Here is a 17,735-nt window from a genome sequence, read left to right as displayed (position 1 = left end):
GGCACAGGCAAGAGCCACTTCACCCATGAAGTGATTCCCATACCTGGGTTTAGAGCAGGGATGGGGACCTTCAACCTGTGTGACTCCCCAGTCTGACCTGCAGCACTCTCCCAGGCCATGCCCCTGCCTCTGCCCTGGCATGATCTTCATCCTCATTGTGGCCTGCTGGGTGGAGAGTTTTAAACCTCCCCATCTAGCACACCATGATGGGGATGAAAATACCCCACTCCTCAGTGATGCATGGATCAGCTGAGGAAGGGAGAATAGGATGTCAGATAGTGGGGTGACCATGCCCACTTCTGGCTCTGGCCACATCCACTGCTGGCATGCAGCCCCCAGGAGGTTTCCCAGGTGGCATCTGGCCCTCAGGCCAGAAAAGTTTCCCATCCCTGGTTGAGAGACAGACAGACAGAATGTATGTATGTACGCTGTCACATGTGGACAACTATGTGTCTGTTTTGTCAGATGTACACCTTGCACATCTCCTGTATATGAGATCCATTTCAAGTGTGGCAACAGAAAGAAAAAGGAATCCAAAGTGGCTCATGTATCCACGTGGTGGCCATTACCGTAATGTGCAAAGCCACTCTGAGGCAGCATATTCACATACAGCATATTCACTGTGATCCCAACATCTAGTGGTGACTTCCATGTGTGAAAACCCATCAGAGATCAAGCTCTACAGACAGAGCTTTCCTATCGCTTCATTTCGGGGAGGGGATGTGGCTCAGTGCAGAAGGTCCCAGGTTGCATGCCAGAGGTCCTGGTTCAATCCCTAGCATCTCCAGGCAGAGCTAGAACATTCCTGCCTGAGACCCTGAGAAGCTGCTGCCAGTCAGTGTTGACAATACTGTACCAGATAGACTGACTCAGTACAAGGCAGCTTCCTATATTCAGGCACAACCTATTTCACATTTTTAACTGAGGAGCGAGTCACATGAACCAATCGTTCCCACACAAGCACCTTGGGACCACGTGCCTGCCACGGAGCTCTCACCTGAGAGGTGCCATTGGTAGGAACCAGCGAATGCCCTCCTTGTGGCCACTGTGGTTTGCATCCTCATGATGTGGTTTGCATGCTCATTTCAGCCATCATTTCAGCAGCCATCGGGACATCTCCCATGTGGAGGTACAAGTTCATATGATTAGGGCCTCTGCATTAGTTCCTCAGAGCTCAGTGGTAGCCCCTATGCCCCCAGCATGGGGGGCAGCTGGCTAGCATATATGGTCCCCAGATCATGAAGTGGTCCCCAGATCTTGCCACCATGCAGCCAGTCTTCACTCCCCAAAAGATCCTTTTCTGGTACCTCAGTTCTCTTTCTTCATTCTATGGGAAGCTCATAGTAGCCTTCCACTCTTTCAGCCCTCCTCAAGCTTAATTTGCACCTTCCATGGGTCCTAGAATGTGGTGTACTAATAAAGGAAACTGTCTCCAAGCACAGGCCAAGTGGAGTATTCTAGGCCAGGTGTCGTAGCCAGGGCACAGTGCATTCCCCATCTGCCACACCAAAATTCCACTCTGCTTTTTTCACCTTTCCTGTCTAATGAATAACTGGCTCTAGACAGAAGGAGAGGGGACCAAATGTGTGTGCTTGCCTTACCAATCTAGGGCTGCTGCTGAAGAAGCACAGCCCATTTCTTCTCACCCGTCCATGCCTGTTCCTTCTGTGAGGGGCTCGGTTTCCCTTCCCTCCCCAGACTCATCAGTTTTCTGCCTTGGGTGCAGCTGAGGAGAGGGCAACTCCACTATTATGCTTCCTCTTCTGCCCAGGCTCTGTACAGCCCCTCTGAAGCTCCAGCTTCTCTTTCCTCTTGGGAAGTCAGGAATAGGAGGAAGAATTTTAGCAAGCTTTCAATGCAAGATGGTGGAATGGGGCATGGGGAGCAGGGCTTAGACTCTTCCTGCCAACCCTTTCTCCCAGAGGAGAACAGGAGAGTTGACTGGCAGGCAGCTAGATTCAAACTACCCCGGGATGGATGTCTGTTACACCTGCAACTGGGACACACCCTTCTCCCAACGTAGCCAGAACACACAAGTTTTCTCTCATACTTTTCTAAAATTCTACACACACACACACACACACCAGGGTGGGAGGCATTGCCTCTGTCTGCCTTCCTCAGCCCCTCCTTGCTCAATGCCATTTTTCTCCTGTCAGTGTCTTAGCTGCCGTTAAGAGAACAGGCAAGATTTGGACACAGAGGAACGAGGGAGGAGGGAAGGAAGCAGACACAGAGAAAACCAGCAGCAAGCAGTGTGAGGAGCACATCAAATGGCTTGTGGGGGCACTCCATTCACTCTGCTGAGGACAGGGCCCCAGACGTTTGTCTCTAGGTCCGTGGTAACAGGGCGTGTGCATGTGCGCGCACATGCTCACACAGTCCCTAGCAGGGACATAGCAAAAACAGTATATTTAAGCTGACATAACATGAGAGGTGAGCTTCATAGGCAGACCTGGTAGGTGGCAAATTGTGTTAGCCTGGCTTAGGTCTTTGTGGAAGGCAGGTCAGTAGGCTAAAGTTCTTAATGCTTTATGTAACCCTTGTATTGAAACCAAGGACCAGGGTCACCTAGGGGTTACCTTCTTTCTGCTAACCCTACTGCCTCCAGACTCTATCCAGAGAGCCTAGGACTCCAGTTTTTATGTCTGGGCAAATGTTTCCCCACTACCTCAGCTGAGAACACACACACACACACACACACACACACACACAAATACAGAGAAAGGAACAATAATATGAAAAACTAATGCAAAGCTTGCTTGGATATATGGTTCCTTTTTGTCAAACTGAAAATTTGCATCTGAGTTCTATTCCTAGTTTTCCTGGGATAAAGTTGCATCCTATGTCTGAGGCAACCTCCAAGTTGACAGTGCTGCTCTTGGCAGAATATGACTTCTTCTGCAGTGATTGATATCCTCCAGGCCTGCTGTCTCTCCCCATGGACATTCTCGGGAAGGGTGCTGGAGAGAGAAAGGATATGCCAGAGCAGTGGTCTGGATTCTGCCCAAACAACAACACAACTAAGATGTCAGGCGTAGCTGCTTCCCAATTCTGTTCTTGGTTCTTGAACCTCTCCAATATCCTACCAAATTTAAAGAAAATGTTTTGCTCTAAGGCAGCAACCTATAGGCATGGAGAAGCTCTGTAAAAGAACCTCTTTTTAGATGGATTTTGGAACCTTTCAGCCTGTATTTGCAGTATCATTTGAGGTTAGGATATGAGGGTAGTATACATGTAACTTCTTCCACTGACAGCTGGCACACAGGGCTTCTCTACTTATTGTGCGCTCATGATTGGTCATGAGGTCCTTTACACAACGTCGTGTAAAGGAGCTGATCTTAACCCCGCAAGGAATCTGGAAGCAGAAGCCCTAGTAAGGGTGCAGGATTTTAGCCTTGTGTAGAGAAGCCCACAATCACAATTATTTAGCAGTTTAACTATGGCTGTTGTTGTTGTTGTTCAGTTGTTAAGTCGTGTCCGACTCTTTGTGACCCCATGGACCACAGCACGCCAGGCCCTCCTGTCCTCCACTCTCTCCTGGAGTGTGCTTAGGTTCATATTCATTGCATCGGTGATGCTATCTAGCTATCTCATCCTCTGCCGTCCCCTTCTCCTTTTGCCTTCAGTCTTTCCCAGCATCAGGGTCTTTTCCAGAGAGTTTTCTCTTCGCATTAGGTGGCCAAAATATTTGAGCTTCAGCTTCAGTATCTGTCCTTCCAATGAGCACTCAGGGTTGATTTCCTTTAGGATGGACTGATTTGACCTCCTTGCAGTCCAGGGGACTCGTAAGAGTCTTTTCCAGCACCACAGTTTGAAGCCATCAATTCTTCGGTGCTCAGCCTTCCTTATAGTCCAGCTCTCACAACCATACGTTGCTACTGGGAAAACCATAGCTTTGATTATACGAATCTTTGTCGGCAAGGTGATGTCTCTGCTTCTTACTATGCTGTCTAGGTTTGCCATAGCTTTCCTCCCAGGGAGCAAGTGTCTTTTAATTTCATGGCTACTATCCTGTCCATACACGTCACAAAAATATCTACAAGTAAACTCTCTTCAAAGAAGTCCCATCAAGCTGTGCAGATTACGTTCTGGCTCAGACATAGGTGCCAAACCATGGCACCATGAATGCACTTTGCTCAGTGTACCCTTCCCTCACATGCTGGGAGTTCTTTCCTGGTTACGGGTTGCGCCACAAATGCATCTTTCCCACTCCTGCTGCCCCCACCCCCCAATAATCTGGGTGATTCAAATGCTACAATCAAATCCTCAGAAAATCTCAAGGTGTCTTTGTTGTTTTTGTTTTAAGTGTATGTTGGAACACTCAACCCAGCCACAACAGGGTCCCAGCATTCGTAGTTGGGGATGGTATTCAAGCCTCATGATCTCCAGTTGCAAATAGTGGGCAGATGCCAGCTCCAATTCAATTTGAAGAGCTCTTTGTCCTTCTCTATTTGAAGTGATCTTATTCAAGTGGGAGAGCAACTGGGTTCACATCTCATGCTCATCCCACCACTGCCATCCTTCTTGAACACTTGTCCTATCCCTAGTATGCATAAACCATATGCTGCCTCCAAATTGGAGTTGGAAACCAATGATGGTTTGAGTAAACCAGAAAGGAAATCGGAGCAAGAGGATGGAGCTTGCATGTATGCAGCCCATTTACATCAGCCAAACTATGGTTTGGCTTGTAGGAGCGGCCTTGCACAGGCAGTACTTTTTTTTGCCACTAGATGGCTACAGTTTAGTGCTTACCACTACAGTTTCCTGAAGGTCTGTATTTAAATTCTGTTGCCAGTGGACATCAGGCTGTTAGTTACATTACAGTACTTTATGGACAAATAACTAAGGCCTGTCTGGCTGTTGGCCTTTCCCCTTTCTTCACAAACAAAAATGATTCTCTTCAATCTTTTGCCACAGCTTGGTCTGTTTAGCCAGTTATTGAGGAGAGAGCATAGGAGAACAGCTCCATCTTTTGGTGACTTGCTGTTATTAACTCTTGGCATGTTTGTGCTACGTTACTGTTTTGAGTTGGTGCTTAAGAATAGAGCTGAACTACTACTGCATTACTTACTTCTCAAATACCCTTGAAACTACCAGCCCTCTGAAAATTCAGGACACTAGGTTGCGTCCAGAGATACATGAGTAGCATACGTTCTAGCAGTGGTGCTGTCCATGAACTGTTGTGCAAGAGCTAGCAGAAGAAATTGTGCAGCCTTGTGCAACTCCTTGCACAAATGAAAGCTCACCTGCGTTTCAGTTCTTTACTCACACAAGGATTTTGTGACAGGAAGAGGCAGTCTGCTCATGGAGGGGCATCTCTGGATCCAATTCCTGGTATATTTAGAGGGTGGAGTATGTATATAATCCAGTAATGGAATCTCTTCAGTATGGCTTCTCTTATTCTGCTGGTTGCGCTCATTTCACATGCCAGCAAGGTGATGCTCAAAATCCTACAAGCTAGGCTTCAGCAGTATGCGAACCGAGAACTACCAGAAGTACAAGCTGGGTTTAGAAGAGGCAGAGGAACTAGAGATCAAATTGCCAACATTAGCTGCATCATGGAGAAAGCAAGAGAATTCCAGAAAAAGTCTATTTCTGCTTCATTGACTACGCTAAAGCCTTTGATTGTGTGGATCACAACAAACTGTGGCAAATTCTGAAAGTGATGGGAGTACCAGACCACCTTACCTGTCTCCTGAGAAACCTGTACGAGGGTCAAGAAGCAACAGTAAGAACCAGACATGGAACAACCGATTGGTTCAAAATTGGGAAAGGAGTACGACAAGGCTGCATATTGTCACCCTGCTTATTTAACTTATATGCAGAGTACATCATGAGAAATGCCGGGTTGGATGAATCAGAGGTCGGAATTAAGATTGCTGGGAGACTTATCAACAACCTCCGATATGCAGACGATACCACCCTAATGGCAGAAAGCGAAGAGGATCTCAAGAGCCTCTTGTTGAGGGTGAAAGAGGAGAGTGCAAAAGCTGGTTTGAAACTCAACATTAAAAAAACTAAGATCATGGCATCTGGCCCCATCACTTCCTGGCATATAGAAGGGGAAGAAATGGAAGCAATGACAGATTTTACTTTCTTGGGCTCCAAGATCACCGCAGACGGTGACTGTAGCCATGAAATTAAAAGACGCTTGCTCCTTGGGAGGAAAGCTATGGCAAACCTAGACAGCATAGTAAGAAGCAGAGACATCACCTTGCCGGCAAAGGTCCGTCTAATCAAAGCTATGGTTTTCCCAGTAGTAATGTATGGCTGTGAGAGCTGGACTATAAGGAAGGCTGAGCGCCGAAGAATTGATGCTTTCAAACTGTGGTGCTGGAGAAGACTCTTACGAGACCCCTGGACTGCAAGGAGGTCAAATCAGTCCATCCTAAAGGAAATCAACCCTGAGTGCTCATTGGAAGGACAGATACTGAAGCTGAAGCTCCAATATTTTGGCCACCTAATGCGAAGAGAAAACTCCCTGGAAAAGACCCTGATGCTGGGAAAGACTGAAGGCAAAAGGAGAAGGGGACGGCAGAGGATGAGATGGCTAGATAGCATCACGGATGCAATGAATATGAATTTGAGCACGCTCCGGGAGAGAGCGCAGGACAGGAAGGCCTGGCGTGCTATGGTCCATGGGGTCACGAAGAGTCGGACACGACTGAACGACTGAACAACAACAAAATATCTTAAACCCTTTCATGGATCACTGCCTTGTTGTGGCGAAGGGGCTTGCATAACTCAGTGAAGCCATAAGCTATGCCGTGCAGGGCCACCCAAGACGGACAGGTCATGGCAGAGAGTTCTGACAAAATGTGGTCCACTGGAGAAGGAAATGGCAACCCACTCCAGTATCCTTGCCAAGAAAACCCCATGGAACGTATCACAAGGCTAAAAGATATGACGCCGGAAGATGAGCCCCTCAGGTCGGAAGGTGTCCAATATACTACTGGGGAAGAGCAGAGGGTATTTACAAGTAGCGCCAGAAAGAGTGAAGCGGCTGGGCCAAAGCCGAAAGGACACTCAGCTGTGGATGTGTCTGGTGGTGAAAAGAAAATTCGATGCTGTAAAGAACAATATTGTTTAGGAACCTGGAATGTAAGATCAATGAATCAAGGTAAGCAGGAGGTGGTCAAACATGAGATGGCAAGACTGAGCATCAGCATCTTGGGAATCAGTGAACTAAAATGGACAAGCATGGGCGAATTTAATTCAGGTGACCATTATATCTACTACTTTGGGCAAGAATCCCTTAGAAGAAATGGAGTAGCACTCATAGTCAGTAAAAGGGTGGGAAAAGCAGTACTGGGGTACAATCTCAAAAACGATAGAATGATCTCAGTACGAATCCAAGGCAAACCATTCAACATCACAGTAATTCATGTCTATTCCCCAACCACTGATGCTGAAGAAGCTGAGGTTGATGGGTTCTATGAAGACCTACAACACCTTCCAGAACTAACACCAAAAAAAGATGTCCTCCTCATCATAGGGGATTGGAATGCTAAAGTAGGAACTCAAGAAATCACCAGGATAACAGGCAGGCATGGCCTTGGTGTACAAAATGAAGCAGGACAAAAGCTAATAGAGTTTTGCCAAGAGAACACGCTGATCCGAGCAAACACTCTTTTCCAACAGCACAAGAGACGACTGTACACATGGACATCACCAGATCGTCAATATCGAAATCAGATTGATTATGTCCTTTGCAGCCAAAGATGGAGAAGCTCTATACAGTCAGTCAAAACAAGACCTGGAGCTGACTGTGGCTCAGATCATGAGCTTCTTGTTGCAAAATTTCGGCTGAAATTGAAGAATGTAGGGAAAACCACTAAGCCATTCAGGTATGACCTAAATCATATCCCTTACGAATATACAGTGGAGGTGAGGAATAGATTTAAGGGATTAGACCTGATAGACAGAGTGCCTGAGGAACTATGGACGGAGGTCCGTAACATTGTTCAGGAGGCAGCAACGAAATCCATCCCAAAGAAAAAGAAATGCAAGAAAGCCAAGTGGCTGTCTGATGAGGCTTTACAAGTAGTTGACGAAAGAAGGGAAGCGAAAAGCAAGGGAGAAAGGGTAAGATATATCCAACTGAATGCAGAGTTCCAGAGAATAGCAAGGAGAGACAAGAAGGCCTTCTTCAATGAACAATGCAAAGAAATGGAGGAATACACCAGAATGGGAAAGACTACAGATCTCTTCAAGAAAATCGGAGATCTCAAGGGAACGTTTTGTGCAAAGACTGGCATGATAAAGGACAAAGAAGGCAGGGACCTAACAGAAGCAGATGAGATTAAGAAGAGGTGGCAAGAATACACAGAAGAACTATACAGGAAAGATCTGAATGTCCCTGATAGCCATGATAGTGCAGCCACTGAACTTGAGCCGGACATCCTCGAGAGTGAAGTCAAGTGAGCCTTAGGAAGCATTACTGACAACAAAGCTAGTGGAGATGACAGTATTCCAGCTGAGCTATTTCAAATCCTAAAAGATGATGCTGTTAAAGTGCTGTACTCAATATGCCAACAAATTTGGAACACTCAACAGTGGCCGCAAGACTGGAAAAGGTCAGTTTACATTCCAATTCCAAAGAAGGGCAGTGCCAAAGAGTGTTCAAACTACCGCACAATTGCGCTCATTTCACATGCCAACAAGGTGATGCACAAAATCCTACAAGCTAGGCTTCAGCAGTATGCGAACTGAGAACTACCGGAAGTACAAGCTGGGTTTCGAAGAGGCAGAGGAACTAGAGATCAAATCGCCAACATTCGCTGGATCATGGAGAAAGCAAGAGAATTCCAGAAAAAGTCTATTTCTGCTTCATTGAGTACTCTAAAGCCTTTGATTGTGTGGATCACAACAAACTGTGGCAAATTCTTAAAGTGATGGGAGTACCAGACCACCTTACCTGTCTCCTGAGAAACCTGTACAAGGGACAAGAAGCAACAGTAAGAACCAGACATGGAACAACCGATTGGTTCAAAATTGGGAAAGGAGTACGACAAGGCTGCATATTGTCACCCAGCTTATTTAACTAATATACAGAGTACATCATGACAAACGCCGGGTTGGATGAATCACAGGTTGGAATTAAGATTGCTGGGAGAATTATCAACAACCTCCGATATGCAGATGATACCACCCTAATGGCAGAAAGCGAAGAGGATCTCAAGAGCCTCTTGTTGAGGGTGAAAGAGGAGAGTGCAAAAGCTGGTTTGAAACTCAACATTAAAAAAACTAAGATCATGGCATCTGGCCCCATCACTTCCTGGCATATAGAAAGGGAAGAAATGGAAGCTGCGACAGATTTTATTTTCTTGGGCTCCAAGATCACCGCAGACGGTGACTGTAGCCATGAAATTAAAAAGACACTTGCTCCTTGGGAGGAAAGCTATGGCAAACCTAGACAGCATAGTAAGAAGCAGAGACATCATCTTGCCGTCAAAGGTCCATCTAATCAAAGCTATGGTTTTCCCAGTAGTAATGTATGGCTGTGAGAGCTGGACTATAAGGAAGGCTGAGCGCCGAAGAATTGATGCTTTCAAACTGTGGTGCTGGAGAAGACTCTTACGAGTCCCCTGGACTGCAAGGAGGTCAAATCAGTCCATCCTAAAGGAAATCAACCCTGAGTGCTCATTGGAAGGACAGATACTGAAGCTGAAGCTCCAATATTTTGGCCACCTAATGCGAAGAGAAAACTCTCTGGAAAAGACCCTGATGCTGGGAAAGACTGAAGGCAAAAGGAGAAGGGGACGGCAGAGGATGAGATGGCTAGATAGCATCACCGATGCAATGAATATGAACTTGAGCACACTCTGGGAGAGAGCGCAGGACAGGAAGGCCTGGCGTGCTGTGGTCCATGGGGTCACGAAGAGTCGGACATGACTGAACGACAAAATATATCTTAAATTTAATATGTTCTTTAACTGGCTGCCATTGTTTGACTTTGCCTACTATTATTTTGTTATTTTTATTGCAGTGTTGGTTGTTCACTGCTGGGTACTCTTTTTCACTATGTATAAAGACAGAGTGTACAGTTCAAAATAAAGAAACAATATGCTAATAAAGTATGGAGAGCTCTCCTGGCTAGTGTGAAAATGAGTGAAGAATTGGTTAATAGGTTTTGCCCACATCATGGTTGTGCAGCTTGTGGCCCTCCAAATGTTTTGGCTTACAACTCCCATCAGCTCTAGGCATTATAGCCAATAATGAGGGGAGCTGCAGGCCAAAACATCTAGAGACCCAGAAGTTGCCCACCCCTGGCTTACGCGGAGGCCTTTTGAAGGTGGAAGTCAGCACAACCTCTTGTTCAGCATGCAATACAATTGGTCTGAGAGCTGCTTCATGGAAATAGTATAGCTGCCACCAAGAACCTCTTCCACATGTAGGTGTGTCTACATAGCTTCCTATTCATAGCACCAGTCCATGGCTCATATATCTATCGCGATGTAAGCTTCCATGGGCTGGAGCCACTGTTGTCAGACATGTGAAGTGCTCTCTTAAGTTGATATAGGTATGAATATGTGTGCTTTATATAAAAAATATACCGTGTGTAATATGAAAAATGTTTTTATATGATATAGGGGTACAGAAGTGTCACCATGAGCCTACTGTCCCTATCTTCAAAAAGGAAGATCTGAGGAATTATAGACCAGTCAGTCTGACATCAATCCCTGAGAAGATTCTAGAGCAGATTATAAAGTGCTCGATCTATAGGCTCCTTGACACTAATGCAGTGATCACTGGAAGCCAACATGGATTTATCAAGAACAAGTCCTGCCAGACTAATCCTATTTCATTTTTTTGATCAGCGATCTTCTTTAGTAGATCGCAGAAATGCTGTGGACATAATGACTGGATTTGCATGACATGACAACCCATCATGGTCAGTTAGCCATGATAGGTTGATGTGTCATCTGAACAGGACCTGTTCTCACCGGGTGGTTTCATTTTCAGGAACAAGCCACCCTGACAACCCATGGGTTGTTCTAGGGGTTATCATACCCATGATGGGTTGTCATGTCGTCCAAACCCAGGAAAGGAATTTTATTGTGAGTTGCTGGGATCAGCTACAGAGCTGCTCAGCAAGAGCAGCAAAAACCCCTGCCATGCTTGGCAATCTCACCCGTACCACCTGCAGCCTCCCTCACCAATGACTGCCCCTCCACTGATGTCCAAACAGCACTTTGAAGGGACCATCACTTGTTCACCGTCCCATTTTTTCAGTTCCAGAAAATGGCTTTGTAATTTTTTAGTAATATTAATTTTGTCAGTCTTTCACAAGTGCACACTTAAGGGCTGTCCGATATGTGTAGTCTTGCCTTGCTAATGTCCTTTTCAGTTTCAGCTGTCAAAGGGAGTGAAGTGTGGTAGGTAATATACAAGGAAATTGACAAGGTGAGACTGCATATAAACAGAGTTGTGCACACTTGCCAAGGACTGGGGAGAAAGTAATATTAAGGTGGGGGGGGGGAGCGGGAGAACCAGGTGCACAAAAAATGGGAGGGGCAATATTTCCCACTTAGGAAGGTAATCTTTTCACTTTTAAGTGTGGAATTGACACTTGTCACTGTTCTGCTTTCATTCCACACTTCCCTGAGCCTCCAGCAAGTCCAAAAAAGGGAGATATTGACCTTTTTTTACAACTCCTTTTTGGAGCACTTACTGAAGTTGTGCAAAATTCTCCTTTTAGTACTAAGCCTCTAAATTTGTGCCCATTTCTTCTCCATTTACTTTCCTGCCTTTAGAATTGTGAAAATATTTCCAGTTGTTAAAACACACGCACACAATAACTGAAAGGGAGCCACGAAAAGCAGGGGGGAGCCAGTATCTCCCCTCATCAGCAAGTTTGAAGTGGTATACCCCAGACCATCTAAGTTCACCACTTCAGTGAGAAGCAGGCCTATGTTGTTTCCAGGAGTCACTATTGGTTTACTGTTAATTCTTCCTTTTTGCAATCTAAACACAAAGTAGGCAGAGTCATCTTGCTTATTGCACATCTCGTTACTATTTTATGCTGCTTGAATGTTATTGCCTTAGATTTACTGAATTTTTAGTTCAATTGTATTTTTTTACTGAATTTTTAAAACTGTAAACTGCCCTGAGAATTTTTATTCAAGGGAGGTGTATCAATACCTGTAATAAGAAAAATAGGGTATTGAGCAGATGAGACAAACCTAGAAGCAACCTCCTCAAACAAAATGAAATTATGATATTGTTGAATGTAGAATTCATAAGATGGTTTCTTTCTTTAAACATAGCTGTCTTGCTGTGGTTGGACTGGGCCAGAAACGTGGAAAAACAACACATTCCTCCAGGATAGAAATCAGACATCTTACCCTTGCTCTTGCAGCAATGTCTCAGCTGACTTCCAGGCAGAGGTGGGGTTCTGCCCTTTGGATGGTGCTTCCAACACCACAACAGTTGATGATTGGCCAGTTAGAAAGCAGGTGAGTATATCTAACTTTGAAGTCCCATTGAGAAATTCCTGCTGGAGGCTTCCTGGCCTCAGAAAGACATGTTGGGCTGGAAAATGCCAACTAATTACACGTTATGCTTCCCTTGTTCTACTATGATACAGCTGCTCTTTTTCTGTAAGGAAAACTAAATTATCACAGAATGAAGAGATTTTCCCTTTAAAAAAAATCAAGCTCTTAAGAGGAAATAGATTATCTAGACTCATTCCAGTCTGGCTGCAGGCATAGTTTGGGGACAGAATCAGCCTTTGTTGCCCTGATGGATTATTGGGAGCGAGACAGGGGGAGTGCAACCCTGTTAATTGTCCTTGCTCTCTCAACGGCTTTTGATACCAGCAACCATGGCATTGTCCTGGACCTGCTCTGCAGGTTGAGGGTGGGAGGCACCATATTGTCAGAGAATTGCATTAAGTGACTATATGTTGGCCCCCTGCCATTTGCACTCTGGGGGGCTGCAGGGTACTATCTTGTCCCCATTGTGGAATAATGATTCTAGTGTGGAAAAATGGTTTTAGTCCCGATTTGTACAGTTCCCACAGCCTTTTAGTGCTCATGCTTGCCATGCAAAAGGTCTTGGGTTCAATCCCCGGCATTTCCTGTTTCAAAAGGATAGGGAAAGAACTCTGCCTCAAATCCTGAAGAGCTGCTGCTACTGGGGTAGATGTACAAATCAGGCAGGTGCCTATGGTCATATCTGAAATAAGCAGTCTTAATAAGAGGATTTCAGTTCTCAGGTTCTAACATTCAGGTTTCTAACATTTCCCTGTGTTGGGAATTTGTATCCATAATCTTAAATACTTGATAAGTCAACTTTTTAATATATATACTTTTTTCCCCCCCTCAGGGGTGTATGAAAGGTGTACAGAACTGGTTACAGGAGAACCTTGGCATTATTCTTGGAGTCTGCGCAGGGGTTGCTGTCATTGAGGTAACCTTCCCTTTCCCTTCTGTTTATAGAAAGCATCCTAGGCTTCTCCTTCATGTACTTATAAGCATAGGCAACAAGGCACAAAGCCACCCCACACCAACATTGTCCTACGATCGCTTCATACTTGCAGTGGTAGGTAGCCAGGGTGAGGGATGGAGGCACTGCAGCCCCTGTATAGCAACCCATGCAAGTGTGCCCAAAGTCTGGTCCCTAATTTTGTGACTTGACTGGGATAAAACTGTCTTTCTGAACTGGTGGATTGTTGCCCAAAACACTTGCTGGAAGTTAACAAGTTAACACTTGCTAAGGAGCATGAATTTCCTTTTCCAGCCTTTACCTGCTGCTGTTTATAGGGTTTCGCCAAAGCAAATGGCAGCTGTAATTGGAAGCAAAAGTCTACCTGTGCCTCATTAATGTTAAGTCTGCTATGTTTTTTTAAAAGGCAATTAAAAAACAACAACAACATTGAGGCTTTCTGCCCAATTTTACTTCTCTGCAATGCTCTTATTTTCATAGAAACGTCACACTAATAGTGCTTTTATGAATAAAGAGAAAAAATTGCAGATGGAAGAACTGAGAGGGCATCATCTGCCCAAGGGTGCAATATGAGCCAATAAATGTTGGACCTGGATTCAAGTTTCAACTCTTAAGCAAAGCAGTTCTCCACTCCTTCCTCAGAACCTCTCAAATGCTGAAATATTTGTTTCTGTTGTTGTCTAACAGCAACAAACCTGCTTTACATCACTTCACTGTTCAGATGTAAGACTTGCAGGCATGAGAGACAAGGCCTTTTCTGTAGTAGCACCTGGACTGGAGAATACAAACCCTCTTTCAATGTCCAGTCAAAATTTACATCATTCCAGCAGGCTTTTGATTTCTGATTATGTTACATATGAATTTTGATCTGCTGATGCTGCTGTTCTGTTTCATATGACATACTTTTAATATGATTATCTTAACACTTTTAATTTTGTATTTGTTATGTCTTGCTGGGTGGGATTCATGAGCTGCTTTTAGTGCTTTGTATAGAAAAGCTCAAAACATATCAAAATGGTATAGTATCATCAATGACATAGTGCTTTGCACAGCAACGTAAGCAAAATGTAAATCCCTGCATGGCGGAGCTTGTAATCTTGTAACATTAGGAGAAAGAGAGAGGGGACTGGTAGGCAAAGGGGTAAATACGGCAAATGCAGATGAACTCAGACCTGGACTTCAGCAGTTTGGGGTGAGGGCTAAGGGATTAAGCCTAAGGAACCACTGAAAAGCTGCATTTGGCACAGGGATTCCCTGCCTCTAGTATTCTTGCAGTAGGCTGTCCTTTTGACCTTCCTCCTCGTTCTCTTGTAGCTTCTGGGAATGGTGCTCTCCATCTGTCTCTGCAAGAACATACACACAGAAGAGTACACCAAAGTGCCCAAGTACTGAGAGACTGCTGGCTTCGGGAGCTGCCCCAGAGCAAATGGAAGGCTTCCTTCCCAGACTGTCTTCATCACTTCATTTCTCCTGTGACATCCAGCATTGCTGAAGATCAATTAAGCTGCGTGGCAGCTATGAATTCTTTGAGGGATCAGGGGCTTGAGCAGCCCCCTCCTATCTCTTGACTGTTCTTCTATGAAGCAGGCCATTTTAACGTCTTCCTCTACTCGTCTGATGCCCTGCACCTTTACTGCCAGCACCGCGCTAGACAGCCTCTTCCTTATTTTTATTCACTTCTGACCCATTGTGACGAGGCTTAGAATACTCCCCCCCCCATTTTTTGCAACTCTCTGCTATCACTGCTCTGTGTGAATAACCCTTATTCTATTCAGCTAGGAAGACTCTTTGGGGCTTTGGCTGCTGTTGGTGGTTTGGTCTCTCTTTTAAACACGCATACTGTAGAAAGGAGTGTCCTTCCACTAATTTGACACCTCTGCCTTTTTAAACTTCACTTCCTCAAATCTACTGGTCTCTTGTATTGGTTGTCACATAGTTTGCTATATTTCTCTTCCCTCCAAAAAAAACTCTTTTTCATTTATTGCTCAGTTTTTGACACCAATCAGATCGAGAATTTGCCCAGGCACAAGCTTATGATTTCAGCAGTTACCATTCAGACAGGGGCGTGTGGCTTGGGAAATTTTGATCTAATCTCTCTCTTCTCTACCACACTCCTCCTCCCCTCTGGATCCTGTTAGCTTGGAGACATTTTAGAGACTGCATGCATAGCATGAGTAACTGTGCACAGACTCACTGGAATATGTTCTTGGGTTGCCAACTTTTGTAGAGGTGATGATTGGGATGATTTTTTTTCCTTCGGTGTGAATCTTCTGTAATTATGTGTTGTTTTCGTTATGATTAACGGAATATCTAGAATTAATGGTTCTTCATACCAGCGGTGTGGGGAGCTCTTGTTCTGGCCATTAGGTGACATCTGTTGAGAAAAGCAGCGACTCCTTCCTGTTAACCCGCATATCTGGTTGGCCTTGGAATTGCTGCAGTTGCCATCAGAAACCATATAGCAGGAAGTCACAATGAGGACTTCTGTACTGGTGTTTCACTGGGAGAAGTTTCTGCACCCAACAGCTGTACACGTTTCTGTTGTAGGGTTGATTTCATGGAGGGCAATGCAATCCCATAGGGGGAAATCTCTCATTTTGGGGAGACGAGAAGGCTTGTGCTACGTAAGCCCTTTGAAAAAGAGGAGTAGGTGGTGATCCCATTCAGATTAGCAGTTTCTTGAGCCACATGACACTGACAGTTGTATGGAGGGCTTCTATATCAGAGAGGCCTAAGAACGCACTTATGGAAACAAGGAAGTTTGGACATAGGATTTCCAAATCCTTTCCTATGTGGAGAGTCCTTAACCTCCTTGAATGTACAGGGTGGTAGTTCTGTGCACTATTGCTGTGTCCCAACACAGCATGGAAGGAAGTATCTAACAAATAGAAGACTTAAAATCTTAAATTCTGCCCTGCAGGGAGAATGTAATGGGCTTGGGATAGTTAGTCGAGGGACCATATTCCATACCTGCAAAGGGCATCTCGTATCTCCATGATCCCCACAATGCAAATGTAATTATTTCTTAAGTGATAACTGGTGGTGATAAATGTAAGAAGAGACTGATTGTTATAACTTTACTTTGTTTATCAGGCTACAGTTCAGTGCAGTAAGGTGGGGATAGATAACTCCTGGAGGATGTTCTCTGAGCCGTCATTAGGATCCTTCCCCATTAAAGTTCTGGCAGAAAAAAAGTTCATAAAAGGGATTTTTCCTGGGAGTGATTGTTTTAAGTCTGCTTTTACTTCCTCCAGCCTGGTGTTTCCTTTTTGAATTGATTGTAAAGCTCGATTTTATATTCACCCCCTGTGCTTCAATTGATAAGCTGCTTCACTGATAAGCTGTTTATGCGATGGCTCTTTTTCTCTTGGATTCAGCTCTGAGCAGAAAAAAAAGGCTGAGCCCATTCTGGATTTCTCCTTTGTTTTTAGAAACCTCTTCCCAAACGGAAGAAATGCATGTACAGATTTAAACAAATAACGGGTGGATATTTCAGTAATAAAAATATTTGCTTAAAAAAATAACAAATGCGTGTACATTCAGTGTCTGAACTTGGAGTTTTTAGGATGCTAAAAAAGGAAAGTGAGATCTGTCATACAAGACCTAGTCAAATTGCTATAGTCAGCATTGTGATAAGCTTTTGTTTGATAAATGGAACAGGGCTGGCTCTGTGCGTGTATAGCCTTGTTCAGGCATTATGCCTGAACAGAAATCAGCTACATATGCTCACTCTGCTCCTTCGACCCTGCACGTCTTGGTCCCTTCTCCACCTCTGACCTTCCCACATGGAGCAGGAACATCTGAAGGGCCTTCTACACATATTTGGTTGAATGCACATTGAAGCCCCTGCACAGTCAGGAAATCTGATAAAGCAGGCTTCCCAATTACACAGAGGCATCTACGTCCATTCAGGCAAACACCCCTTCATGCCTTCCCATTCAATGTGAGAAGGTCACAAGTGGAACATATATGGATGCTGGGGGCAGAGGCAGCATGCACAGCCCCATGGCCTGTACATGCATTGCTGCTTCCTGTTCAAGCATCATAAGCACCTGAACAGGGTATATGTACAAGGGGTATGCAATACACTAATTTTTTAAAATGACCAGCATGAGATTTGGGCTCTTTATAATAGACTCACAGTCAGCAAAAGAGTAAGAGTGAGAAAGAAGACTTGTAACCAAAAAGTCTGGATAATAAGGATGAAGGAGAGATGTCTTGTCATCCTAAACTAAACTCTAGCGGTCTTTAGCTGCTTCTACAATACTAGCCCACTAGAGGGTGCT

At 44.8% G+C, this 17,735-nt stretch overlaps 1 protein-coding gene across 3 annotated transcripts in view; it reads left to right on the top strand.

The window, feature by feature from the left end:
- CD82 (CD82 molecule) overlaps nucleotides 1-16,977 on the top strand; it is a 104,491-nt gene extending 87,514 nt beyond the window's left edge. For all 3 annotated transcript variants that reach the window (XM_084850663.1, XM_084850670.1, XM_084850678.1), the window contains exons 7-9: nucleotides 12,270-12,458; nucleotides 13,330-13,413; nucleotides 14,764-16,977. In XM_084850663.1, coding sequence (XP_084706789.1) covers nucleotides 12,270-12,458; nucleotides 13,330-13,413; nucleotides 14,764-14,841 — 351 coding nt within the window. In that variant the 3' untranslated portion in view covers nucleotides 14,842-16,977. The remainder of the gene's footprint in view (nucleotides 1-12,269; nucleotides 12,459-13,329; nucleotides 13,414-14,763) is intronic.
- Nucleotides 16,978-17,735: the final 758 nt, after the last annotated feature.

The sequence above is a fragment of the Heloderma suspectum genome, chromosome 1, assembly GCF_057233095.1.
Source record: "Heloderma suspectum isolate Gila_16-S chromosome 1, 16-S_ref, whole genome shotgun sequence".
Taxonomy (NCBI): Eukaryota; Metazoa; Chordata; class Lepidosauria; order Squamata; family Helodermatidae; genus Heloderma; species Heloderma suspectum.
This window is presented reverse-complemented; position numbering and strand designations above follow the sequence as displayed.